The following is a 27,706-nucleotide window of genomic DNA, read 5'->3' on the forward strand; positions in this document are numbered from 1 at the left end:
ATAATGCCTACAGAGTTGACAGGCTACCGGACACTATCTAGACGAGTGCACGTAGTAAAGCCCTTGAAGAGATACAGAGTAAAACCACACCAAGAGGAACATGATCAGGACGCTAAAGAGACTTGGATCCATGAACGATGAAAATTAGCTGAAGGTATTGACAGTGAAAAGGTATAAATCAGTGAGAACACGAGCACTATCTTCAGATGCCAATCAAAATCAAACTCCCTGCCATCAAGTTCATTCTGACTCATGGCAACCCTATAGGACAAGCAGAACAGGCCCTGGGAGCTTTTGAGACTGCAACTCTTTACAGAAGTAGAAGCTCCCATAGAGCAGCTGGTGGTTTCCAATCGTGGACGCTGACATTAGCAGCCAATGTGTAACCACTGTGCCACTACGGCTGTTTTCAGGTGTCCCTCCAAAACTCACCGCCATCCAGTCGATTCTCATAATGACCCTGTAAGACAGGGCAGCACTGTTGGTTTCTGAGACTGTAACTCTTTATGGGAGTAGAAAACCTCATCTTTTTTCTGTGGAGCCTCTGGTGGTTTCGAATTCCTCACCTAGTTAGCCCAACACGTAACCACTATACCACCGGGCTCCTTCCAGATGGCACTACTACCTGGAAAAAAAGGATTCTACTACCAAAAACCTGAATTAGAGGTAGTGAGTAAACATTAGTGGGAGAGGGGCTTTAGTTTAATGCAAATACTTAGCTATGAGCAATTCAAATGAAATGGGCTACCTTGCAGGTTTAAGTGCCTCCAAATTAATGGCTACATAACTTTGTACACGTCTTATTTATCCAGTGCTGCTGCGATAGAAATACCACAAATAGGTGACGAAATAAACCTATAATGTGCAGATGGCAGAGAATGTAGACCACTGAACTGGAAAGGAGGAGACCCAACCGAGTGAGATCACAGCCACCAAGGTGAGGAGATGAAGTTAGGTGCCGCAAGATTGTTTCCTGCTCTAACACGGCATGACTTGAGCTAATGCATTAAGCATGAGAGTCTCAGTGCCAGGTTAATGGCTACTGACTGTTCCATCAACTAGATCACCAGCCAGCCCTCCCTACTCCTTATGCCCAAACAAAAAACAAACAAACATGTAGGTGTTTCCTTTGCATTTTCTGTCTTGGAAAAAAGTGTTCTAAAGAAGTGGAGTCACTAACACCAAAAATCAGAAAGGAGATGGATCACAGCTAATCCGATCTAATTCCTGGTCACAATCCTTGTGTGGTAACTTTCATACCATGTTAGGGTGGCTTCAGCAGCATCCTTTACCCTCATAGACGCAGGGTTTGGCTCCTTATCTCCTTTGTACTTGACCTCTTGCTCACTATTCTTAGACTTACTTCCTGAGATACCCAGTTCCACAATTTCAAGTACTTCCTTAAGGCAGTCCTAAAAGCAAGAGAAGTAGATCAATTTTTGTAACGCTCCGTCTCATGAGAAGACACAGAATACATCAAAATGCTAATAGTGGTTATGTTTTGGTGGTGGCAGTGTTTGTCTCTTTCTAGTTTTCTTTAATAAAAATGCTATTTTCGTGATAATACAGTAAACTCTATCCACACACACACATTCCTCCTTAAAAAAAAAACCAACTGAATTTGATTATTTGGAGAGTTAGACAATAACTGATAATTAATTCAATTTGATTTTATCAGTCACAGTTCTTTTTAAATTACATGAATTTTTTAAATTCAGGACTGAAAAATCATCAGAGCTCAAGCTCATAACTTTAGAATGCATAAGAAAAATGACTAATGTTTAATCAACAGTACTATTTTTAAAACTACATAAAAGTTTCCTATAAATATTCAATGAGCCAGTATCTTTTATTTATACTGTGAATTCTTGATCACTATCTGATTTCCTTACAGGTAGGCATTCCATGAACAACAGAAGAGAACAGATGAGATAGCTGTGTCCACTTGAAAGCGGAAACCCGCATATGAAATGGCATGAAGCGAAACTTTCAGAAACAACTATCTTTGCAGCCTGGACACCAACTGCTCTTCTTGGTTTGGTGATAGGAGACCAAAAGTACCTACTAGCCACCTCATGGCTACTGTCCTTTCTAAAGAGAAAATTCTTTATAGGTCACATAAATTAATCAAGTCCCATCTTTCAAAGAATTTCTCTATGGGTTACCTTGTAATCAAAATAACAACAAAAAAACCCCAAACAAAGCCCAGATTCCTGCCACTGAATTGACTGACTCACAACAACCTTATAGGACAGAGTAGAATTGGTTCTCTGGGTTTCGGAGAGCTTGGAATTTTTATGGAAGCATACCGCCTTCTCTTTCTTCAGGTAAAGCACCTGGGAGGTTCAAACTGCTAAACTTGAGGTTAGCAGTTTGGTGAACAACCCACTACTCCACCAAGACTTCTGAATCAAAGATGAGGGTGCTTCAAAAAGCTCATGGAAAAATGGATGTAAGATTTGAAAGAATTTGTCCACACACTTTCTGAAGCCTCCTTGTATAAACAAGTTTACAGTTTGGGCAAGTTGTAATCCAAAGGACAAGCGCCTACTGGAATCTCTCCATGATGTTCAATTTAAAATGTGCAATATTGTATTTGAATTTAGATAAACTCTTTTCAAAAGCACTTTCCCCACCTAGTTTGGTTCCCCTTCATCTTTTCAGATGTAGTATAAACATACCTTCTCATCAAGCATATCAGGGTGCTCCGTCAGCCAGACACAGAGACACTGAAAAGCTGCCACAATCATGGAGTGCAGATCCCGGGAGTGCAGCGGAGCCGGCCTACTACACTGGTACACGATATAGCTGCACACGGAACTGATGGCTCGCTTCCGTTCTCCTGAGTCAACCAGCACCTTCACCTGAGCATATTTATTTAGGGAACAAATGTTAGCCAGCAACCATATTGCCAATTCCAAAGCATCTGCACTAGGGCCTGGCCTATTTGAGAATGTGATATTATCACAGGAAGCCTTACTTCATTTCTGCATATTTGTAGATAGGGTATTTTAGGTGAACTATTAACTATTATTTTACAAAAATAATGGCCTTTTAATGTGCACGTTTTTATGCCCCCTAATCCAACCCTACAGTGGTATCTAATGGCGAGAAAGGTCCGTGCAGCTGCTCAGAGGTATAAAAAAACTGCACATATTTCATGTGGACAATTTGAGAAGTTCGGACTTCTACACAGACATCTGTGATGCCCTCATCACAGTTGGAAAGACCTCCTGGCACATTTGATAATTTCCCTCCACTTCTCTTCACCCACCTCCTCAAATAACCACTGATCAGTTTTTTGACTAAGTTAGCTTGAATCTACTAGACTGTTATGCAGATGAAATATAGTATGTCCTCTTTTCTGCTCTGGCTCCTTCTCGACATAATTATTTTGAGATTCATTCTACATTTGTATTTATTATTCATTCCTTCTTCACTAGTCAGTAGCACTCCACTGTATGTACATACCACAATTCATTTATCCACTCATCTATTAATGAACATTTAGATTGCTTCTAGCTTCTGGATGTTACAAATAAAGTTGCTATGAACATTCACATACAAGTTTTTGGGTGGCCGTATGCTCTCTTAGCTCTCTAGCTAGACAATACGATAGGCATGTGTTTGTTTAACTTTTCAAGGAACTGCCAAGCTACTGTAACATCTTATACTCTCACTCAACTGTGCATGATATCGGTGCTTCCTCCAACCATGAGATGGTCTTTTAAATATTATCCACTTTAATAAGTATGTATGTAAACAGGGCCCCAGTGGCTAAGTAAGTTAAGTATTGAGTTGCTAACTACAAGGCCAGTGGTTCAAATCCCCAGCCAACTCCAAGGGAGACTGATGAGGCAAGTCTGCTTCCCCTAAATATTTATAGCCTCGGAAACCCTATGGAGTAGTTCTGTTCTGAGTCAGAATTGACTTGATGGCAGTGATTTGGGGTTTTTTTTGAATGGGTATGTAGTGATATCTAATTATAATTTTAATTGCATTTCCCTAATGAATAATGAAGAGCCTTGGTGGCATAATGGGTTATGCCTTGGGCTGCTAATCATAAGGTCAGCAGGTTCAAACTACTAGTGGCTCTGAGGGTGAAGGAGTAAGCTTTCTAGTCCCATAAAGATTCAGTCTCAGAAACCGACAGGGGCAGTTTTTTTCTGCCCTATAGGGTGACTGTGAGTCAGAATCCCTGAAAAAAGAATGGGTATAAAATACCTAGGAAACAGCACCCTGTTTTTGAAAGCAGTATTTACAAATGTCTGCTCTCACTTTCTGTGATCAGAAACTGCTCCTCACTTAATGCAAGCCCACCACTCCTATCCTTGGGATTGCTGAGGGATGCTCTCCACAGTGGTGGGACCAGCCCGGGTTTTCTTGCCTTTTGTTCTGTGACTTAGTCAATCACGGTCGCGGATAACTCGTTACCACATTTGTGAAGCACAGGCTTGAACGCTGAACTCTTTAGAACAGTGGTTCTCAACCTAAGGCTGCAACCCCTTTGGGGCCGAATGACCCTTTCACAAGGGTCGCCAAATACATTCTGCCTATCAGATATTTACATGACGATTCATAACAGTAGCAAAATGACAGTGATGAAGTAGCTACGAAAATAATGTTATGGTTGGGGAGTCACCACAACATGAGGAACTGTGTTAAAGGGTTGTGGCATTAGGAAGGTTGAGAACCACTGCTCTATACAATACCTTAGGTTTTTCACCTTCCTGTTCACAGTGTTTAAGAAAGTTTATCTCACTTGATCCTCATAAAAATCAGGTGTTAGAAGCAAAATAATCTACACGTTTTACAGATAAGAAAACACTTAGGAGAGACACAAATTGCCAACTAGTTCTAAACTCCACAAAACTGATATAGTAACTGTAGAAGAAAGTATAACCAATTTTTACTCATCCCTGATAATGGAAGGGGCACAGATAATCCCAAATATGTTCTAGGAACCATTCTTTTCAAAACAACCCCCCTGAATTAAATCTGCATTTATTTATGGTATTTTCACATTTATAATAATTTTCAATATTGTACATTAAAATTAAATAACCCTGCAATGACAGAAAAGGCCACAATGAAAATTCTAATGTATTATAAGCAAATTCAAGACCAATTATGTACAAATAGCAAACAGCAAAAAATATCTTAATACTCTTTGAATCTATTTTCAAAAATAAAGTTCATATAACAAAATTTCATTTGGATGCTCAATTTTGCACTTTGGACGATAAAACTGTATCCAAGTATGACTCACATGAAGGGGTTAGGAAGTATGGAAAAAAAGAGTCAAGGCCCAAGGCTGCTGGGCTGTAGTGAAGGACTGCCTCCTCACCTTTGCCAGACCAGAGAGGAGCTCGAGAGCTGCCAGTGAGATGCTCATGTCCTGCCGCCACTGGGAGTTGAGTCTCTGAGTGACGAGGTGAATGCTGCGAATCAGGAGCCCAGCAGCTGAATCTGTATTAAGAGCTAGGATATAACCCAATGCCACATCCCACAGGGAGGGAAAACAACTAAGCATTAGTAACAAGAAGCACAGCATTCCACCAGGCACAGACCACAGCAGCCACAGTGAGCACGACAAGCACCCACACAGTGCTATGCTTCCCGCCCCACTGCCTGAGCGCCACACCTACCTGACCAGTGCACAGGGCACACAGGCAAGACCAGGGTAGTACCTGGCACCCAGGTGAGGCGCTCTGAAGACAGCCAGCTACTGGGATTTGGCAGTTTTAGCACCATTTTTAGACCAATGTAAATCTTAACTGTCAAAGTTAACAACTCAGAGAGTTTCACATTTTCAAAATATAATGAAAATGCTGTCAATTCCTTTCTTGGAATTTTAAAAGAAGAGAATATTAAAAATTGAGAGCCTCTGTAGATGCTGGGAATTATCCTTAAGCATCTGTTGAATTGTTTTCAGGGTTTTAACTATCAAAAATCACATGCAAGGCCTTTTCAAATATATTTTAACATTTAACTTTTAATTTAAGACTACATTACTACTACTTTAATTAAACCAAGCCACTGTGCTTTTATTTGGCTTCTAATTCCACATTTAAAAGAAATTTCTACTTAGCTAGTAATAAATTAGGACAAATTAAATTGAATTTACAAAGGAAGCTTTATAGGGACATTATACCTGTGGATCCTATCAGAAAGAGGGCAGTGACAACAGAAAAAGGAATGATCATTAAAGAGAGACATTCATGCGACACTAACACAAATCTGGACTTCTTAGTAAAAAAGTGTTTACGACATTACAAGCAGAACTCTTTAACACTGGATCAAAATGCTGCAACAAACAATAACCACTCCAAACATTTATATTAGAACACATGCAGCAATGCAAACATGTTAACATGTTTTAGAAAACATGAAAACTAAACAGAATTTTTTACCTGAGAAGGTACTTAAACCCACAGAGAATAAAGTGACAGTTTAAATACCTTCTTTACAGAGGCCAGACTGAGGTGTACTAAATAGTCACATGGTGGCTTTATGTCTGGCATACTCAGGAGTAATTAGTGTACACTTCAACCTCAGACACATTCCTGGGAGTCTCGGCTCAAAAAGCCTCCAGATGATTAAAGCATTAAACTCATATCCAAGGAGCAAGAGATTTCATTCCAATTTCAGTGGGCTAACACACACAGATTCAATATCTCAGTATTTGTGTGTGTAAAAGTAAAAGGGCACACCTAAACTCACAGAACTCATAAAGTAACTGTGCAGGGAAAAGAACGTCATTGAATTGGATGCTTGGCTGTCAAATTTATTTGACAGGGTGGAAAATCAAAATGTTTCCTTACTCTTGCTGAGAATGTGCAATGACAGAACCCAACAATACATGGTAGAAAATTTGGTTTTTTAAAGTACAGAAGCTCCCCTCTGGGTTCCCATGTAATGTGTGCCCACCCAGCAATACCTGACTACTGCAATCTTTGCCTTTGGACGGAGCTCTCAAGAAGAGACTACGTCTGATCTGACCCCGTGTCACTGGTTCCTGGCACAAAATGCAAAATGCTTCCTGACCACCTACTACAATCCTTCAAAAAACCCAATAAACTACTCAAAATCGAACTACTAAAAGCTATGCAACCACACTGAAAAGATGAGTGGTGGGGAACGTCCAGTCTGCAAAATCATAAATACCAGCTAGCATCACACTAGAGAGAATTAAGTGAAGTCATCTCACTAGGGGTGAGTTAATTAAATGTTTGACCAGCAGGGCCTCAAACGAAGTTATTCATATCCAAATGGCCCTTGGTAGAAAAACAGGTTCCCCATCCCTGGAAAAGATACTCTCTCCCACCCCCCCACCCCCAATTCTAGCCTTTTGGCCTAACATACTCTGGATTATACCCCCCAAAAATCACAAACATTACGATTTTGTTTATTTTTGCTGTTTGGTAAGTCTGCACATTACATTTGTTCTATAAAACTTAGGATTCAAAGACAAACATGGCTTACCATAATCCCTTAGGAGCGCCTGAGCAGGTCTTTCACTGTCAGGAGTTGTGGGCTCTGTGCTTCCACCACTTGCTGAACTAATACCACTATTAGTTCGACTATGACTCTTCAAGTTATTTTCTCCACCACCCTAGTCCAAAGAAAATGAATCCAATATTTGAGACTACATGCACACTTTCCAAGTATAGACAAAGGTCAATCATTAAAGGTTACATGACAAAATAGAGTACGCTAACTGGCAGGCCTAAACTTGCACACAGAGAAAGACTGACTAAAGATTTTAAACTGCTGTGGTATTTGGAGGCGCCCTGGTGGTGCTGTTGGGTAAATATCGGACTGCTAACCGCAAGGTTGGTGCAAGGTTGGTGGTTCAAATCTACCAGCTGCTCCAAAGGAGAAAGCTCTGGCTATCTGGTCCTGTAAAGACTGACAGCTTCAGAAACCCTTTATAGGACCACTGTGAGTCGGAATCGACTGGATGGTGTGGGTGTGGGTTTGGTGATATCTGGGTAGTGACACCATCTCGTGCAGGATATGGAAGATTTAATGACTACCATTGTCCAGGACTTGTACATCTCTACTAGATAATGAATCTGGAACCTTAGAGAAAAGACCCTAGTGCCTTCCAAGCAAAACTTCAGAACAGGGGCATAGTCTCAAGAAATATCAACAAAAAATAAATTTCAAATGTAGTTATATCATAACATAAAAATAACAACGTACCATCCATGGTCATTATAAGGAACCTTGGTGGCACAATGATTAAGCATCCGGTGCTAATTAAAAGGTTGGCAGTTCAAATTTGCCAAGCAGCTTTGTGGCAGAAGACCCAGTAAGGTGTTCTCAGAAAGATTACCGCCTAGACAACTATATGAGGCCCTTCTATTCTGTGGCATGGTTTGATGGCTAGCAAAGGTTTTCTTTCCCTTGTTTCCACCCCTCCGCTGAAGGTAATTCACTACATTCAGAAAAGTTCATTACTCTTAGCTTAATCATCCATCGTCTATCTATACAGCATACCCAGCACACTCTCTTAATTCCCTTGCTCCCTAGCCTCTATTCCAGCGACAGGGATCACATATCTTGAAGATGAAAGCAAGGGACACTGAGAGTCTCAGGAAAGCTTTTTTTGATTTAAGAGCTTTGGGGCACCTTTACATTTTGATTTAAAGTGGCTATAAAAAGATAGTGAGATGGGAACAGACACATTGCTTCTTCCTCACAGCTAAGTCTAGAACAACCTGGGAGGCAGGGATTATTGAGCAGGGGTTGTTCCGAGACTACTCAGGCCAGTTAACCCACATTAGAACATAGGACTTTTGAGAAGATATTGTCCAGGAAAAAGACTTGCATTTAGCTATACCATCTCTCAGGGATCAGATATACAGCTGATGAATAAAAAAACTTCAATATATATTTTAAAGTAGGATTTTTTTGAGTCAACGAGTTGAATTTATAATGAAAATGTCTTTTAGAAATCAGAAGGACAATCTTTTTGGACCTCATTTACATAAAATCAGAAGCTGTTATTCTCTTCACAATTACAGCTGGAATTGAGATATTAATGGCATGCTTACCATCTCCATTTGGCAACCAATGGCTTCTAAAAGTGCTGAATCTTGAACAATATTTAACATTGCCCCTGCAAGAGCAAAATCAAATAAACAAATAAATCTTACGGATTTGTTTGGTTCGGAGGAGTGGGAGCACTGGTGGCACAGTGGGTACATGCTAGGCTGCTCACTGAGAGCCGGTACATGGGAGAAGAGAAGGCTTTCCACGACTGAAGGCTTAGATCCCCGCGGGGCAGTTCTACTCTGTCCTATAGAGTATGAGTTGGAATCAAGTGGGTGGCAGTGAGGCTTTTTTGGAGGAGTGGGAAAGAAGGAGAAAGAGTCTTAATTTCTGTTCCTGGTGGTGGTTTATGGTTGTGCTACGTGATGAATTTAACCAATGATACTGAAGTGTACACATAAAAAAGTCAAATTGAAAAAAAAGTCACATTGGTAAGTATAATTTTAAAACAAACGATTGGAGAAAAAAAGACCAACAAAGGCCATTCTGGTGGGATGTATCTACATATAACCTCTCCCTTGGGGGATGGACAACAGAAAAGTGGGTGGAGACGTTGGACAGTGTACGATATGTCAAAATAATAATTTATAAATTATCAAGGGTTCATGAGGGAAGGGGGAGCGGGGAGGGATGGGGAAAAAATGAGCTGATGCCAGGGACTTAAGTGGAGAGCAAATGATTTGAGAATGATGAGGGCAACAAATGTACAAATGTGCTTTACATAATTAATGTATGTGTGCATTGTGCAGAGTTGTATGAGCCCCTAATGAAATGATTAAAAAAAAAAAAAGACCTACCTCATAATCAAAACAAAACAAAAAGAACATTCTGGTATTCCGAAGATGAACAGAGTGGAAAATGGAGAATGCCAAGTCACATGAAAGAGTTCCCTGCTTTCCTTCCTTTGCAGGAGGCTCTTGTGATACAGCAGTTAAGCGCTGAGCTATTAACCGAAAAGGTTGGCGGTTTGAACCTACCAGCTGCTCCATGAGACAAAACTGTGGCGGTGTTTCAATACAGATTGCTAGCCTGGGGAACTCTATGGGACAGTTCTACGCTGACTTCCAGGGTTGCTATGGGTTAGAATCGGCTCAACAGCAGTAGGAGTTTATGCTTTTCCTTCCTTCATCTCTTCACACATTTTTTTCCTTATAAAAAGCAAACAAACTCTGACCCTGATTCAGAAAAGTAGAGCTTGCATTGAGCAGAGGCCCAAATGATTGAGTCTCCTCAGCTTGCCTCAAGGTGAACATTATTTAGATTTCCATTTACAAATATATAGATGAACACAAACCTAATATCATTTGAGTGTTGTTGGGGTCTGTTTCTGTTTGCAAGGCACCTATTAGTATATTCACAAGTCTCAACTTGAGGGACAGAAAAGTTATCGGTTTATCATATGAAGAGTTGTCATCATTACTAAACTTTCCTTCCAGGACCACCTATGGAAGAAACAAAAACGTTTCACATCAATTATTGTAGAACACTATGTCCTGCAGGAACTGTTAGAGTGGACAAGGAGAAGGGCAGTCTGATAAGTAAGGCACTCACTCTACATATAATATTAGCCACTGGCTACATCTGACACTACCTCACACCTTATACGTTTCCAACATTAATAGGCCTCGCAGGTTGGCAGACTGACAATACCATAACAAATCAAGCAACATAAGAACTTTGTTGATTTCAAGTAAATAAACATTTGGGAAAAAAAAGAAATTGTTCTACATATTAAATACAACTATATGAATTAGCACACGAAACAGAATGTAGACTACAAAACCATCAATAAAACATTACCTCTGATTTGACTGTGCCAAAATGATGAGGAAGGGGCAACAAAGAAAGGAGGATATTAATGGAAGATCTTCTCAATTCTGTTGGATTTACATAGCTTTTAAATTTTGAGAGTTCTCTGCCAAAAACAAAACAAAACCCACAAAATAGCTATTAGTATTTCTGAACTAAAGTATTTTTCTGTTACTGCTGAATATATATTATGCTAATTTTTCACAACACAAATATCAGTTTCTTAAAGATGCAATACCTATTTTCTACTGAGTTTATAGTCTGCATTTGTGTTGTGTGAAGTTTTATATTAAGCTGTTATTGAATCAAACTGGAACTTTATTTATTTTAAGCTTGACTTCTTTAATCGTAAGCCCTATTTATTTTAAACTTAAGAAGCGCTGGGCTGGTTGATCAACAAGGATTCAAAATGAATATTGAGGGTGCTCAGGAATGAGGTAGGCTTGGGTATGCTATGTACATCTAATGTCACCCAGGTCCCCTTAGGTTATGGAGAGAACTGAGCAGGATGAATGAGGACACTGGGGAGAAAATGCAAAAACAGACCAAGTCAAAGTAGACCGTTGATGAAAATGAACAGAAATGACAGCTTACCTGTCAGGCAAAATGGTTTCAAGAGCTGAAATAAAGTAAGGAACCACAACATCAATCCCTTTCAAGTCACAGCAGAACAAAGGAGGAGAGTTTAGAATAACGCTGGCCAACACAGGATGGCACATAAAATCATTTATCTGCAAACCTTGAATTAAAAGCATGTAAAATCTAGGAAAGCAAGAAAAAAATTTTAAACAAATGACTGATCAATTGTTTACATAATTAATAATTTCTACAGTCATCTAATAGTCTCTTTGTACTTTTCATTCTTTCTATCCTTTAAATATACTTTAATCACCTCAAAACTGCCAATCAGCATCGTATACAGTAAAAATCCATTTTTTCTAAAAGTAACAAAAAAGATTCACACCTAGTACACCTTCTTGAAGTTTTAGGTAGACCTTGCAGTTCAAATTTTAAGACATCCAAAACACAAAATAGTTGTAGAGATCAATAAAATGGAGGAATAACTGAGTAAAAAAATTAGCATCCCCTAATGGTTGAAAAGTGAAAATGTCTTGTGTTTTTTCCCCTTCCCCATTATTTGGGGGTGGGCTAGGATGGGGAGAGAGAATGAAAGAAAGAAAAATCATGGAACCCTGCAGTTCTCCTTGTCTGAAAGCTAGTCAGAATAAGAATACCTTTCAGATATATCTGAATATACCTTATTCTTAACCCCTACTTCCAACTCGCTAAGTAGTCAGTTTTTTATCACTTAGGAGCAACTGCACCTACTTCTGCAAGGCGTTTTTCCCTTTCCACAGATTGCAGAAACTACTTCCTCACCACTGGTCACTCCTCAAAACGCCTTAAGTCAGTCTTCTGTTCCTAGATTTTGTTCTCAATCAAAATCACAGTAGCAAAAACCAATGACCTTTTAATTGCCAAATCCAGGAATCATATGTAAATTGTAGATTACTCTGCCATTTAAAAAAAACATTCACCTCTCTGGCTCCTTTGGCTAGTTCCTTTAACGGACCCCTTACCCTATCCTCTCTGGCTCCTTTGGCTAGTTCCTTTAACGGACCCCTTATCCTATCTGCCCCTAAATAATGCTCTGCAGGTTGCCCCTAGTTCTCTAATCCCTCTCTTCTACTATCCTGGATTTGCAAACTGCACACACCATTATTTCATTCCTGTCTCATTATAGAGAATACAGAAGGCTCTGAATGTAATCAAATCTGACTCCAGGTCACATCTAACAACGAAGTTTGATTCTTTAGCCAATTTAATGGATGTCTTAGGGCAGAACATATCTACCCATTACTACAGTACACCCTATGCACAGAATCTGGCACAAAGTAGTCACTTTATAAATATGTTGGCAAGCATCCTGTAAGCACCTCAAAGACAATTGTTTCAAAGTTAAACTCATCATTTGCCCAGGCTAAAATGAGCTCTTTTGACTTGGTTGCTAAACCACTTCTCTGGAGATCATCAACTTTTTTCGAAGTTCGTTGTTCCCACATCCTTGGTCTGGATGACTAATAGAGCAAATTAGTCTAATTTCAGATTCTTGGAAAAGAGGATCTGATTGGTCACCTCGACTCTACCTGTGGTATAGTCAGCTACACCTGTGAAAGCAGGAAACTAAATAAATAAATGTATATTTAGTCCTACTAGTCACCTAGGCCACCTAGGTTCCAAAGGTCACAGAGACTGGGAACTTAAGAACAAGAGGATGATCTGGGAGAAGAGAATGAATCCGTGGGAGACCGCGAATACAAAGAGAGGGGAAAAAGAAAAGCTGCTCTGATTCTTGGAACATTTGCAGTCTGTGGCTCCTGTTCCTTATGAAGCTCTACTACACTTCCAGACCTTAAAGTGTATTAAATAGCACTGATTTCTCATAACTCATTCTTTTTGCTTATATCACATTGAGAGTTTCTGTTACCTAAAGCCAGAAGTCTACAGGTTATAATACTCCTGGATTCACTCACTGTATATATCATTCTATTTCACATCTACCTGCTTTTGTACTTGACTCCTCTAATAAATGTCAGTTTAATCCTTACTCCTGCTAACTTAGCAAAAACACAGATCCCCAGATATCTTTTCTGATATTAGCATTATTTGAACAGTTATGTGCATGATCAACTAAGGAGGGCTTTACAGATCGTGGAAAATAAGAAGCTACTACAGCTAATTTAGGAGAAAAAAATGACAACGTATAATGGGGAAAGAACGATAAAGACAGATTAGGAGAATCTGATTGGTGGAATCTAAGAGAAACGAATGGTGGAAAGGTCAGAATCGATCGACTTACTGAAAATAAAGGAGAGGAGTTTAAGATGACTCCTAGTCTCTGTCCTTGACAACTGAGTGGATGGCAGAGCCGTTCATAAAGATGTTTGATGTCATAGATTTGAAATAAAATGACACTATCCAGATTCCTAGGAACCCTTGTGGCACAGTGGTTACAGGTTGGGCTGCTAACCAGAGGGTCAGCAGTTTGAAAACACCAGCTGAACCATGGACGAAGGATAAGGCTTTCTACTTCTGTAAAAAGTTAGTCTTGGAAACCCACAAGGGCAGTTCTACACTGTCCTATAGGGTCACTATGAGTTGGCATCAAGTCAATGGCAGTTGAGTTTGGTTTTTGGTTTGAGACCCACTTCCTAACATAAACTAAGTATTATTCATTCTTCACAAATTCTGCGCAATCATTCAAATCTCTGTAACTCTTTCTGAACCAACCTCTGGGGTAAGTGCTAGCTGTTTCTTCATCGTAATTCCCATAGCACATTATTTGTGCACCTCTCCTAAAATTGTCCTATTCTACCTCGGATTTGTTCATATCCAGAAAATGAACTTCTTGGAAGCAGGATTTACAGTAGACTTATTTCTAGACCTCTTACCCTACCAAATCGGTCCTAAAAGAAAAAAGTTAACAAATTAGCCTGATCCCTCCAAATCTCTATAATTCTTATAAGTAAAATTTCACTTCCACAATAAAGCGTTTTTACCAAATCTGACGAAGCATATAACACGGAGGAATTCAAACAAAGATTTCACTTGCTTACTTACAGACATTTGTAGGTATTGCAGAGCATCAATTACTATCAATTCGGCCTACCAACCCATTAAAATAGTTTCACTACAAAACTATTTAAACAGAAACATAAGCAACAACAAAAAATTTTCTAAGACCTGGATAAATAAGCTGGCAGAATCTCTTCTCCAGTCTTCTTGCTACAAAAAATCCTACACAGTGTCCCACAAGCCTCGGCTCGTCCTGCTTCATAGTTATCGGGAAAGTCACTTGCATCAAACATAGGATTGGAAACCATGGTGTCTGTGGACATTTGCGACCCTTTCCGTCGAAACTCCATGCTAGCTTGTGTCGTAATGGCTGGGGAGAGAAAAGGAAGGTTTTATTATATTTGGCACTATGTCAAACAGGCTCATGGGACCCTGGACACAAAGATCAAATATTGGTGTCATTGAATAACTACTTGAATAGAATCCAATAATGCTTTTGTGTAGCAACTGTGTTACTTTTTTTAAAAGGGCTCTCTGAAACCTTCTTTGAAATAGGTAACCATTCACAGTGGTATTGTCAGTTTAGCTGATTCTACAGAAGTTTTTTCAACTGAGTTTTTGATCATCAGACTATAGCTGTATGTATCTGTATTTACATACAGATAAGTATACTACAAAATGTGGCTTTTATATTATTTATTTTATTATAAAATGATGCTTAAACATTAAGAAAAATAGCTATTGCAATTTACACATTACTCTACACAAACATCATAAATGAATGGGCAATCTCATGCCAGTTTGAATACTTTAAGGAGAGGGCAAGGTAAGGATGAGGAATGGGTAGGGAGGAAGAGAGAGCATTCCCACCACCCCACCGAACTCCACACACATATCAAAGAATTACCCAACCAAGCAAAATGAGAATGGATTTTAGCAACCACAGACAGCAGCTAACTTGAGGTTGATAAATGAGAAAATTGGATTGGCAAAAAAAGGATTACCAAAGTCATTTGTTGTCACTGAAAACAGAAGCCCTTCGAAAGTTGCTTTTACTTTTAACAAAAGATTTCAGTGTACTGAAAATCACTCTGAAATCTTTCATCGCTCTACATGAAAATGCTTACATTTTGTATAAGAGGTTTAACAGAATGCAGAGTCAGGTATAAATCTTTATGCAACTTCCCATGAGCCATTTTTATCCTGAATAAACTATCCAGCAATAATACATTTGAAAAACACTACATGCAGAATGCATACAAATCAAACACCAAATCTGTATAAAAATAAGCTTAAAGCTTAAAAAAAAAAAAATTAAAAAAGCCAAAACAAAGTTAGTGCAAAGTCCTGGGATTCATGACATGACCAGACTAGTGTACAGAAATAATGGGACTGATTCAGGCAGATTAATTTGCTTTGCCAACAATCTTCCCCATTCAAAACACAGAAAATTATTTTCCTTCCCAAGTGCAAAAAACTACAAGAAGACAATGACAATCAAATTTTTAATGGAATTATGAAAAAAAAACAAAACATGACTGCAATTAAGGAGAAGCTCTGGTTCCTACTTACAAGATTTATAAGAAAGAAGAATTTGGATAAAAGATGCTGCAAGATAATAGAAATAAATGGAAACAAATCAAAGGACAGCAGTAATTATAAAAATACTTTAAAGATGGTGAAATTTTACAATAAGTTAAGCAGCTTTTTAGTTTTTTTTAAAAAGTTAAATTAAAAGCTTTATATTGCAAGCTAGTTCAAAAACACAGGAAATTCTGGTCCAAAATTATTTTTGTACCATGCAAAACAATGAACAAAGAAAATTATACAACTACAAAGAATTGAGGTTTTGAACTGCCATATCGTGCATTAAATGTTTAGTTCATTAACCCTTCCCAGCTCAATGTTACTTTACAACGCACAGGTTAGTGTCATATAAAACTAAAGCTAACCAGTTCAAAAGAAGCGAGCGTTTCAAGCGAGAGGTGAACCACACGGCAGAATTCCTTGATGACAGCCAGTGCTTGGACCACGACTGAGAGTGCTAGTGCCCCAGACCTCCCACCCACCCAAGACTTCCTGACTGGCACCCAACAATACTCTCATAACCCCTTTCCACCTATTTTGACCCTAGCTCCTCCTGGGTATTGTAACAGCTTCATCATCTATAAACATAATGGGGAAGAGAGAATCTTCGACCCTTTTCCCACCAAGGACTAACGGTCTTTAAAAGGCCCACCTGTCATCTGAATTCTGGTTTCGAACTTTCTGGTGTAAGAGGGTGACCAAAGCTGTTACAACTCCCGAGGGGGTAGAAAGACCCATAAATTCCCAATAAGCAAGCTTACTAACAAAGCAACAGGTTGAATCATTCTGGATTCAGGGATTTTAGTGTTAACAGCGAGTAGTTACAAGGTAAGAATGACATCTTAATAAAAATATGATGAATTCACACTAAAAAATGCAATATAAATGAATAAATATAAACATGGCTCTGAAAACTCAAAATACAAAGGACATGAACATAAAGAAAATATAATTGAAAAACAGCTTTTGAAAGTTTTCGTTTAGTCATCATGAGTAATCACAATTACTTATCCATAGCAAGCATTACTTTCACAATTGAAAATAAAATTAATGTTAAAATGATATAATAAAAAGTATCTGAATTTGGACAAAATAAACAAGACTCTTTAAACTCAACCATTCAATCTCAAATTGTAATTTTAAAAAATGCCTATATCTGTAGCTTTTCTTTATTATTTTTAAATGTTATAAAAACACCCAAATAACTCTATGTTTCTTACATTTAAATAGATATACCCTAGTTCTGAGGTGACACTAACACTAGACCTAAGAGAAAGAACAGATCCTAATGGCCAGCAAATCAGTTATGATTTGCTCTTGGAATTATTAGTCTCCCTGGAGATGCATATACTAATGAATCCCTTTATTTTAATCCATTTCCAAGCCAGCAGGGAAAAGCTTTCTTACAAAAACAACCAGTACACTCATTAATGCATGTAAAGTGTGGTATACAGTGCTGCCAGGCACACATTAAATGTAGTTCAACAAATGCCAACCACGACTATGATGATCCAGCTCTGTAAGGCACATAGGGTCGCCAGGAGAGTAGGCTTGGCCTGGATAGCAGTGACTTTTTGGTTTGGTTTAAGACATGGAAGAAATTTTCAATAAATTCTGCGCTACCCTCACCCTTACATTCTGCACCCTGTCGCTACCTCCACGTCTAATGGTTAGAGGGCAAAAATAAATTGGGTCTTATTTACAGAGCTGTATTTCTGCAATAAAATCTAAATGAAGGCATGAAGGTTGAAGTATTACTTTAACTTTTTACTGATTGGTTACAGAGCAAATTATATTTTAAGAATATATCCTTGAAATAAACTCAATTTGTGGGAACAGGTTTTAGACCAAAACCTGAGAAGTTAAAATCTTTTTGTGAAGCAAAAATTTGCTTATACTTACACATATTAATGAGTGGACAGCTGTCAAAATCTATGGAAAACACTTGTTGTAAATAAAGATCCGATCAAAATCTTTTAATTCTGCCTACCAATATCGTTACCCTGGCTGACATGAAGGGAACTTCCAGGTCACCTTCTGAAAGGAATTTGATTCAACAAAAAGTGGCTAACCTGAAGTGTGTCTAATAAAACCAGATCAATTAGGTCAAACCTCATAAAAACACACATAAAAAGGACAGGTAGGAAAGTCCAAAGTTCTGTGACTTCAGCTGGAAGGGGTTAAGCACAGACATTGCTTGGTCAGAGACAGAGAACTTTTTAAGAAACATATTAATCTTGCAGGTAGGAAATATTAAAAAGGAAAAAGAAAAGGAAAAAAATGGTAACATTATTTCTTGAGCAATATTTACCAGTCATGCTGTTGTCTCTGTTTATCCCATTATGAAGTTTACAGTGTACAAATGCTGCATCGAATAACCATGATCCGAAGAGATTCAAGATGCTGTTAACCTTTGGTCTCCGAGGTGCGGGCAATGGCCGGGGTTCTGAACTGGTCTGGTTTGGACTTGACAGAGGAGAGGTGGAGGATGTCTGGTGCTGAACTTTTGAGGCATGAGCCGTACTAACCTATCAGAAGAACACAAGAATCCCCACACATCCATGAAGAGCTTGAGAAAGTGGCAGGGCTTTATCAAAAGGATGGCAGATTTACAAGCCAACCTTAGGCAGCATACAACAACGGAGATGAAAACTCTTACTGTGCTTGTCTTCATGGTAGCCTTATTCACAGTAACAGCCCGGTGCCTCCGGTTATGTGGCGGGGTGGTACTGACAGCAGTGCTTTGAGGCATACTTAATCTATTCACGGGTGTTGGGGGAGCACTGTCTGATCGGGGTCTAGAAATACCTTTAAAAAAAGACAAACCAAGTTATTCTTCACAGTTCAAAATATATGGTCAGAAAATCTTCCCCAAGCAACACCAGTGAAGGCTCAATACAAATAACCTTAAACAGAGACTGCTAGCTGCTTTCCAACATCCATTCGCCCTTTCTTCCTGAGCAATGCAACAGAACTTTTAGCTGGTCATGGCATCTAGAATAAGTAACTACAGTTCAAGTTTTCTCTGCAGTTCAGATACTTCAGCCAGAAAGAAGTATAGACTGCAGGGTGGGTCTTTCAAGAAATCTGCTTAAAGGAATCAGACTAGAAGCAGACTCTTCCCTCCTTCCTAGTTCATGGAAAGGATAGTTGAGACTCATTCAATCACCTTGGCCCATGAGGCAATACATAAAAGATGGGGTGCTGCAAGAAGCAAAGGGACTATGAATATTTAATGAGGGTGAAACCGCTCCACCAAACTATACTACCTAGCCCTGGGTTCAGTATGTGTGAAAATAAACGTATATACTTGTGTATAAGCCGACTTTTCTGGCACATTTTTAATGCAGCTTTTGTGGTAAAATTAGGTGCCTCAGCTGATATTCAGGTTGGCTTATACTCAAATATATACGGTATCTTGTTTAGGCCACTAGTATTTAAGTTTTTCTGTTTATGTGCCAGCCATACTTAATTCTACCAAGTATATTAACTGTGTAATGTATTAATGAATTCATGTAACAAATGGTTTAGAAAAGAACAGATACTCAATAATACCACTTTATAATGGGTTAAAAAATTCTGATTTCATATTTCTAAAAGGTGATAAACTGCTTAAGAGAGGTCTACAAGTCTTATAATTTGCTTTCTGATAGTGATACAGATGAGAAAGTTACTTAAAGCATTTAATCAGTGCGAATGAACACTCTTCTCTCTCTTGTCTATCATTTACTCATATCCCTTATCTGTTAGGCTTTAATCTATTTCGCAAGTCTGTTTGATCTACTTATATAAAGATAACAAAACTCTATAGCTATCATACTTGCTGCAAGTACTTTTCCTACTTTATTGTTGTATCAAATCAAAACCTTTCCCTTAATGATTTCTGTAAACATTTCTATGATTGGGCTCTAGAGCTACCTAAACATAACTCTCGAAACATACACAAAATTCACCTAGGAATGCATCCACTAGACAGCTGATTCCACGCATGGCACGAAAAAATATTTGCGGCAGATGTTGAAGGCAGGGATACTGATTCAATTCTTGTGGCATTCCGCTGACATTCAAGAACTGTTCCTGAAATTTGGGAGTAGAGCTTATAATAGCTGGGTGACTCAAATCCACAGGATTACTATCAAAAGAAAGAAAAGAATGCATTATATATTTTGAAATTTCCTTAGCAATTAAATACATGCAATTTCATTTAAAAACAAAGCTATCTGTACCTATTTCTCTCAGAAGACTGATTCATGAGGGATTTAAACCTTGATAATTCTTTACATAAGATCTGTAGTATGCTTGAATCTACTTAGAGAATAAGAAATGAAGACTAAACATTTTTAATTTTTAAGAGCACCCATAAGTGTTTTTTCTAATATATTTGGAACTGAGGAATGAGATGATAAAGATAGAAGTAAATCAATGTAAAAACCGAAGAAGCTTTTACATTTCTGAGTATATATATATATTTCAAAGCTGTATGAAAGTCAGCATTTACTGCTAGTTTACATTGTGTTGAAGTGTATGTATTAGAGCACATATTCCTAAACAATGTATTTGAGAGTGAGTATTATTTTATGTACAGATACTTTTAATTATTTCCATTAAAACCATTTAGATTTCTACTCAAAATGGAATCTGCTTAGCTGTCCACTAATTAGCAGTAGCATTGATAATGAACCTATAGCCAATACCTGAAAGGAACATACATGTGCTACAAGGCCAACAGAACCGTCCTGAGGAATATGCATCAGTTCTTTATACATTGCCCAACATCTGAAACCTCTTTTCTGTCCATTCAAAGATTCATCATTTCAAATAATTGTAAGCAGGGGAAAGGAAAACATAAAAAATGGATTTGTACTATTGAGATAGTATCTAGAGACTCATAGAACATGGTGTCCATAGCAAGACGGGTGGGGAAAAGGATATAAAAAGGTTAGTAGCAGTGCATCTTTCTAGAAAAGAGAAAACCAGACAAAAAGCTTGAAACAGACTACACTTCATTCCATCAGAGCATTTGGCTCCGAGACACTGACCCATGACTACTAGGTATTACACACTACCCCTGCTCCTCCAGAAATAAGCCTGAAATGATTTACTGCAATGCAAACAAATAAAACTTGCAATGAGAATAGGTAACAGATAACAAAAACTGTATTTCTGCAACTTTCAAAGTTATTTGCATCAGAACATACTTGAGGAATCTTAAAAATTTAAGGTCTACCTACATGTACTGAAATAAAATATATGGGTGGGGCTTGAAAGACAGATATCACCAATCTTTCTAGTAATCCTTAAGCAGTTGGCCATGCACAAACAAGTTCACTGGCAAGCATTTGAGAACGGTAGTGTTAAAATCAACAAAAAAGTTTTGTTTTTTCCTGGAAAAGATTAAGCATTACCTTACTAGGCAAATTTTTGGTTCCTGTATCTCCATCATATTCAGCCCTCTTCCCAGAAAACCAGCCAGTGGCTGTAAGACAGATGCACGGCTCTGTAACACTCATGGAGCAGCATTCAACCCACTTAGAACTTATTTGGGTTGTAAAATTGCCCAAAAGGAGACTATCCATCCAGATGTCTGCTAGTGATCTACAATTAATGTGAACTCAAACAGTAATTTGACCCATCTTGAGAATCTGAGCAAAGAGCAAGTCCCGGCTAACTGGAATGGCTTGATTGATTCTGCCCCACTGCCCCACAGCTATCTGCATCACTGGGCAATCATCATGGGGCTGCATGTCCACCAAAGGCTGGCGGGAACATGGACCCAACAAGTGTAAGAAAGAGCTCAGTATGGGTGCCTGAGAAAAGCCCGAGAGAGACGGAAGACAGACTGCATGTTGTAAGGTTGCTTTAATCCCTCCATATCCTGAAGTCTGGTTGCACAATGCTTCTTGAAGTATACTGAGGCTAATTCTATAATAACCTCTCGTGTGTGTGTGTGTGTGTGTGTGTGTGTGTGTGAGAGAGAGAGAGAGAGAGAGAGAGAGAGAGAGAGAGCGCACCTTACATCCAAAGGAAACCTGAGTAATACCTTGACCAAACTCATCTCAAGAAGAAAGATAATGCCTGAAAAAACTAATTAATATTTTAAAAATTAGGTGAGGCTGTCCAAGAACTATCTCCAAAAGAGTATATGACCAAAGTGATTTCTTTCAAATTTTTAAGAAACACAACTTTAATGCTATAAAAACTGCGATACAGCATAGAAAAGTACTCCTGTTTGGGAGTGGTTTGGTTTTTTAAAAAGTTCTCAAAGCATAAACTAGCCAAAAAACAGACAAATCAGAAAAATATTAAAAGAGGAATATCCCATAACCAAGGAGTACTGGTGGCACAATGGTTACATGCATGGCAGCTAACTCCAAGGTTAGCCGTCCATTCTCTGGGAGAGATGAGGCTGTCTGCTTGCATAAGAAATTTCAGGCTGGGAAACCCTACACAGGGTCTCTGTGAGTCAGAATCAACCTGATGGCAGAGGGTTTGAATGTTTTATAAAGAGCCCTGCTGGTGCTGTAGGGGTAAGCAGTGGGTTGCTAACCACAAAGGTAGTGGTTCAAACTGACCAGCCATTCCACAGGAGAAATTTGAGACTCGCCACTTCCATAAAGATTTATAGCCTCAGAAACCCTATATAAGGTCCCTACGAATCAGAAATGACTTCATGATAGTAGTTTTGGTGCTTTTCTGGTTTATAACTAACTGGCAAAACATTTTTGACAAAATAAAGTTTTGCAAAATAATGTTTTAAATAAAATAAAGGTATCTTAAATGAAAAGAAATAAATTATGCTCAGAATAAGATTTTCAAAACACTGGAGATAAAGAAGGCGTACTTAACAAATGGTAATGCAGAGCAGTGCAAGCAACAGAAGACAAGATAAAGTATCTCTGGGCATCTGAAACAGAGGGCAAAGTTTTAAGTAAGGGCTACAAATAACTGAGGCCAAAGTATTAGAATAGTCTGTAAAGTGTAGACTAGAGGCCCCAGGATGGACCCAAAAGAATACAAGCCCCCCAAAAAAGATGAATACAAGCCAGGTGGTAGGCTCCTCAAGGGGTGCTAGTGTCACTAGAAAAGATAACAGCAATAAGAAAGGTTATCTTGAGAATGATGAGTGGTCATTCTAGATCTAGTGGTCATTCCTAGCTCTAGAAAAGGAAAAGTGGTCTGGAACCAGTAGAAAACAACAAGAATTCCAATCCTAGGAGTCATGAGGAATGACTGCTCATTGAAAAGGTAGCAAAGAAAGTGGTATTCTTTTTTTCGTGTATGCTCATCTTTTTTTTTTAAATCGTTTTATTAGGTGCTCATACTACTCTTATCACAATCCATACATACATCAATTGTGTGAAGCACATTTGTACATTCCTTACCCTCATCCTCAAAACATTTCCTATCCACTTAAGCCCCTGGCATTAGGTCATTTCCCCCCTCCCTCCCCGCTCCCCTCTCCCTCATGAGCCCTTGATAATTTATAAATTATTATTTTGTCATATCTTGCCCTGTCCAACGTCTCCCTTCTCCCACTTTTCTGTTTTCCGTCCCCCAGGGAGGAGGTCACATATAGTTCCTTGTAATCAGTTCCCTCTTTCCAACCCACTCTCCCTCTACCCTCCCAGTATCGCCACTTACACCACTGGTCCTGAAGGGATCATCCGCCCTAGATTGCCTGTTTCCAGTTCCTATCTGTACCAGTGTACATCCTCTGGTCTAACCAGACTTGCAAGGTAGAATTCGGATCATGATAGTGGGGATGGGGAGGAAGCACTTAGGAACCAGAGGAAAGTTGTATTTTTCATCGTTGCTACATCACACCCTGATTGGCTCGTCTCCTCCCCGAGACCCCTCTGCAAGGGGATCTCCAGTGGCCTACAAATGGGCTTTTGGTCTCCACTCCACACTTCCCTACCCCATCATTCACTATGGTAAGATTTTTTGTTCTGATGATGCCTTATACCTGATCCTTTCGACATCTCATGATCGCATAGGCTGGTGTGCTTCTTCCATGTGGGCTTTGTTGCTTCTGAGCTTGATGGGTGCTTGATTACCTTCCAGCCTTTAAGACCCCAGACGCTATACTTTTTGACAGCCGGGCACCATCAGCTTTCTTTGCCACATTTACTTATGCACCCATCTGTCTTCAGTGATCCCTTCGACACCTCGTGATCACACAGGCTGGTATGTTCTTCCAAGTGGGCTTTGTTGCTTCTGAGCTAGATGGTCGCTTGTCTACCTTCAAGCTTTTAAGACCCCAGACACTATATCCTTTGATAGCCGGGCACCATCAGCGCTCTTCAGCACATTTGCTTATTCACCTGCTTTGTCTTCAGCAGTTGTGTCAGGAAGGTGAGCATCATAGAATGCCAATTTAATAGAAGAAAGTATTCTTGCATTGAGGGAGTACTTGAGTGGAGGCCCAATGTCCTTCTGCTACCTTAATACTAAATCTATAAATATAGGCACATATCAAGCTACAATCGGCTAAGGAGTTTAAGAATCAAAGCTAGCTTCACAACAAAAAAAGATCCACAGAGCACATGGGTGGGCCAGTAAAAGAGTCAGGAAGTGATGGATCTGAACTGTACAGAATCATTAGAAGGAGAAGCACAACAGGAAGGAAGTAGGTGTGTATTACTTTGTGAAATTTAAATAGCAAGGGTACCAAGAAAAGGCCCAAGACACCGATGAACCACCTAACTACCCTCTAATTCTTTAAGATTTCCTCCCCTTATTTGGTAATTATATAATCGTGTGTCAATTTGAGAAGATTAGGAGTGAAGGGATAGAGTCTGGCCTGTCAATCAGGTCATAGCCAGTGAGGCCTCTGTGTGGGCATGGCCTTTTCCTGAGGATTCTGGGAGCTCCAGTTTTCCTCCTAGGAGGTGGGAGATATTCATTCTCTCTCTCTCCTCACTCCCTGGAAGACACTCAGCTGACAAGACACATGGAACTATGCTAGTGCCCTGAGCTGGAGAAGCCATGTGGAGATCCCTGCCTGTGCTGAGATGCTTACAAAGCCACTGGATCCACAAAACTTTCCTCCCACTGGCGTGTAATGTTCCTGCATTCAGTGTCATTGAATGTGTTTTGTGAGTCTGAAGAGGACTTTATAGATTGACATTGGACATATGGGCAATATTGGAGCTATGGACTTGATGTGGAGTGGGCTGGGATATTTTCTCAATATTCAATTGTTCTTTCTTATACACACACGAGTGTCTATGGATTCGTTTCTCTAGTCTATCCAGGCTAACACACTTTACTATTATTTATGTTATACATATTAATCATGTTATATTTGTGTATGTTCATTTGTATATTTAAGATGGCTCGGGATACGGTAGCCAAGATAGATAACAGTTCCCTGAAGGCATGGGAAGTGGGGGGTGAGGTGGGGTGGGGAAGGGGAGGTTGATAGCATTGATGATTGTATAACATACCTGATGGGACTGAACAACATTATTGTATGTGAATGGATCTATTGGAATGTATAAGATATGTCAATAAAACTACTTAAAATTTTTTTTAAAAAAGAAAAGGTCCAAGAGCCAGGCTGCCAAGTGAGCATTAGCCACACAGATGTGGAGCAGTCTGCAATCTCCACAGAGGATGGCAGAGTTCTGGGAGACAGATCCAGGCCGCAGCAATAGGCAAGAGCACAAGCATGGCATTCATTAAGGGAGAAAGCTCCCCGAGTACCGGATGAAAGCAGCTGAGGGTCTGTAAGCTGCTGGGTGAGGAGAATAGAAGGCACAGAATACAGATGTGCCTGCTATTGATGTGGCTCCATTCGATGGATCAACTTTCTTAGATACATGCTCAACTCCAGATGAGAGGTTCAGCCTAGTTCCTTCGATAGGACATTCACTGAGTAAACAACACATGAAGCACTACAGTTACAGTACCTTAACATATGTAAAAATCGAAACCATGTCTGTGCAACACACTCATTATCCATATCAGGAGGAATCAGACTGGCATCCTCATCAGGAACTTTAAATGGAGGGAATGAAGGACCGTATGTAAAGCGTAGCAATCTAGAAAATAAAGTAATGCACACCATTAAGTTTTGAATGACACACTTAAGCATCAAAATATGATTAGAAAATAAGATGAGAAATGTGTACCTCATTGACGTGAGTAAGATATATGCAGGGGCTTTCACAAAATTTGTGAGGAAATTCCATTACCTTTCACTTCTATTTTTCCATTGATTTTTTTAACCCCCCCCCCCCCCCCACATATAAAAACCCTAGCCTATGAACTTGACAAACTGAAAAGCAGTACTTCTTTACTTATTCTTGTATTGACTCTGAGGTATCATGGTGCAATTTAATATTATGAACTTATCTTCAAATAAGATATGTTTTCTATTTTGATTATAAAAGTAATATATGCTTATACAGGGAAACTTGTGAGAGCTGGAACTCAATGGGATGGTCTTCTTTTTCTGGGTCTCCTAAGTTTATACCTTTAACAGGGCACAGTCAGCATTTCCCATCACTCTATACTAGCTTTCTGGAGGATCTTTGGTTATGTGTTGGGGTTTAACAAAGGTCAGCTGTTTGAACGCACCAGCCACTCACGAGGAGAGAGATGAAGATCGATCTTCTTAGAAAGGCTCAGGGGCAGTTCTACTCTGTCCTATAGGTCACCATGCATCAGAAGGGACTCCACGGCAGAGAGCGAGTACTAAAGTCAAAAATGCTCGGCTTATTCTACCCAAAATGTTTGAACATGTCTCTGTGTCGGGAGATGGCTGCAGACAAGTGGTCTCAGTAATACACTTGTCTTAGTCTCTTTAGGGTGCCTTCAAAGAAAAGGTTCAATAAAAACAGTGGTTTCTGAGGGGACCTGCTGAGTCAGTTAAATTCAAAGTCAACTCATAAGGTTATGGCAAGTGCCTTTGAAATTCCAAAATGTAATCTTGATTAGCTTTTTAAAAAAATTTAAATCATTTTATTGAGAGTTGATACAACTCTTATCACAATCCATCCATCCATCCATCGTGTCAAGCACATTTGTAAATATGTTGCCATCATCATTTTCAAAACATTTTCTTCTACTTGGGAACTTGGTATCAGCTCACCCCCCACTCCCCCCATCCCCTACCCCACTCCCTCATGAACCCTTGATAATTTTTTTTCATGTCTTTCACTGATCGCTTGATTAGTTTTTAAAGATCATTGGACAATCAGGAATTTATTAGGAAGAATTTTAAGAAAATGGAAATCTGCACTGCTAAGAAAAGGGTCAGTAAAGTTACACCATGGAATTTTTTCCCCCATCATAATAAACACCCGCTCACTGTTTGAGGGCTGACAGGATTGTCCTTTGAGAACTTCATTGGCGAACCTTATCCAATCCACCTGACAGTCGTGATTTTGTCCTTTCAAACTTCATTTGGCTCCCCAAACTCAAAGAACATTTCAAAGCAACACAATTTTAGTTCCTCAAGGATGCCAAGACTGACATGGTATAGATCAAATAGCACAGAATTCTTGGGGAGAAGGGTTAGAATGATAACACATATATAGATCTAGATGGGAGGACATACTGAGAAACAATAGCTTCACATTTTGATAAAAAAAAAAAAAAAACAACAACCCCAAAACTCACTACTACTGGTTCTGACTCATAGGGACCTCCTAGGACAGGGCAGAAC

The 27,706-nt window shown here is 39.2% G+C and overlaps 1 protein-coding gene across 7 annotated transcripts in view; it reads right to left on the minus strand.

Moving 5' to 3' along the window:
* Positions 1-27,706, minus strand: part of RALGAPB (Ral GTPase activating protein non-catalytic subunit beta) — a 74,323-nt gene that overhangs the window by 34,661 nt on the left and 11,956 nt on the right. Inside the window, exons 5-19 of one of the 7 annotated variants that reach the window (XM_045295134.1) lie at positions 25,947-26,078; positions 19,986-20,164; positions 18,692-18,840; positions 18,344-18,560; positions 16,018-16,053; positions 14,614-14,815; positions 11,464-11,631; positions 10,861-10,975; positions 10,355-10,502; positions 9,063-9,127; positions 7,486-7,615; positions 6,155-6,163; positions 5,348-5,469; positions 2,682-2,864; positions 1,261-1,412 (exon numbers count right to left, since the gene is read on the minus strand). In XM_045295134.1, coding sequence (XP_045151069.1) covers positions 1,261-1,412; positions 2,682-2,864; positions 5,348-5,469; positions 6,155-6,163; positions 7,486-7,615; positions 9,063-9,127; positions 10,355-10,502; positions 10,861-10,975; positions 11,464-11,631; positions 14,614-14,815; positions 16,018-16,053; positions 18,344-18,560; positions 18,692-18,840; positions 19,986-20,164; positions 25,947-26,078 — 2,007 coding nt within the window. Of the gene's footprint in view, positions 1-1,260; positions 1,413-2,681; positions 2,865-5,347; positions 5,482-6,154; positions 6,164-7,485; positions 7,616-9,062; positions 9,128-10,354; positions 10,503-10,860; positions 10,976-11,463; positions 11,632-14,613; positions 14,816-16,017; positions 16,054-18,343; positions 18,561-18,691; positions 18,841-19,985; positions 20,165-25,946; positions 26,079-27,706 lie in introns of all 7 variants that reach the window. The other 6 variants (XM_045295132.1, XM_045295136.1, XM_045295135.1 and 3 more) reach the window with 6 other exon arrangements.

Source organism: Echinops telfairi, unplaced genomic scaffold, assembly GCF_000313985.2.
Source record: "Echinops telfairi isolate 266 unplaced genomic scaffold, ASM31398v2 ScPeMD7_5592;HRSCAF=6446, whole genome shotgun sequence".
Lineage (NCBI taxonomy): Eukaryota > Metazoa > Chordata > Mammalia > Afrosoricida > Tenrecidae > Echinops > Echinops telfairi.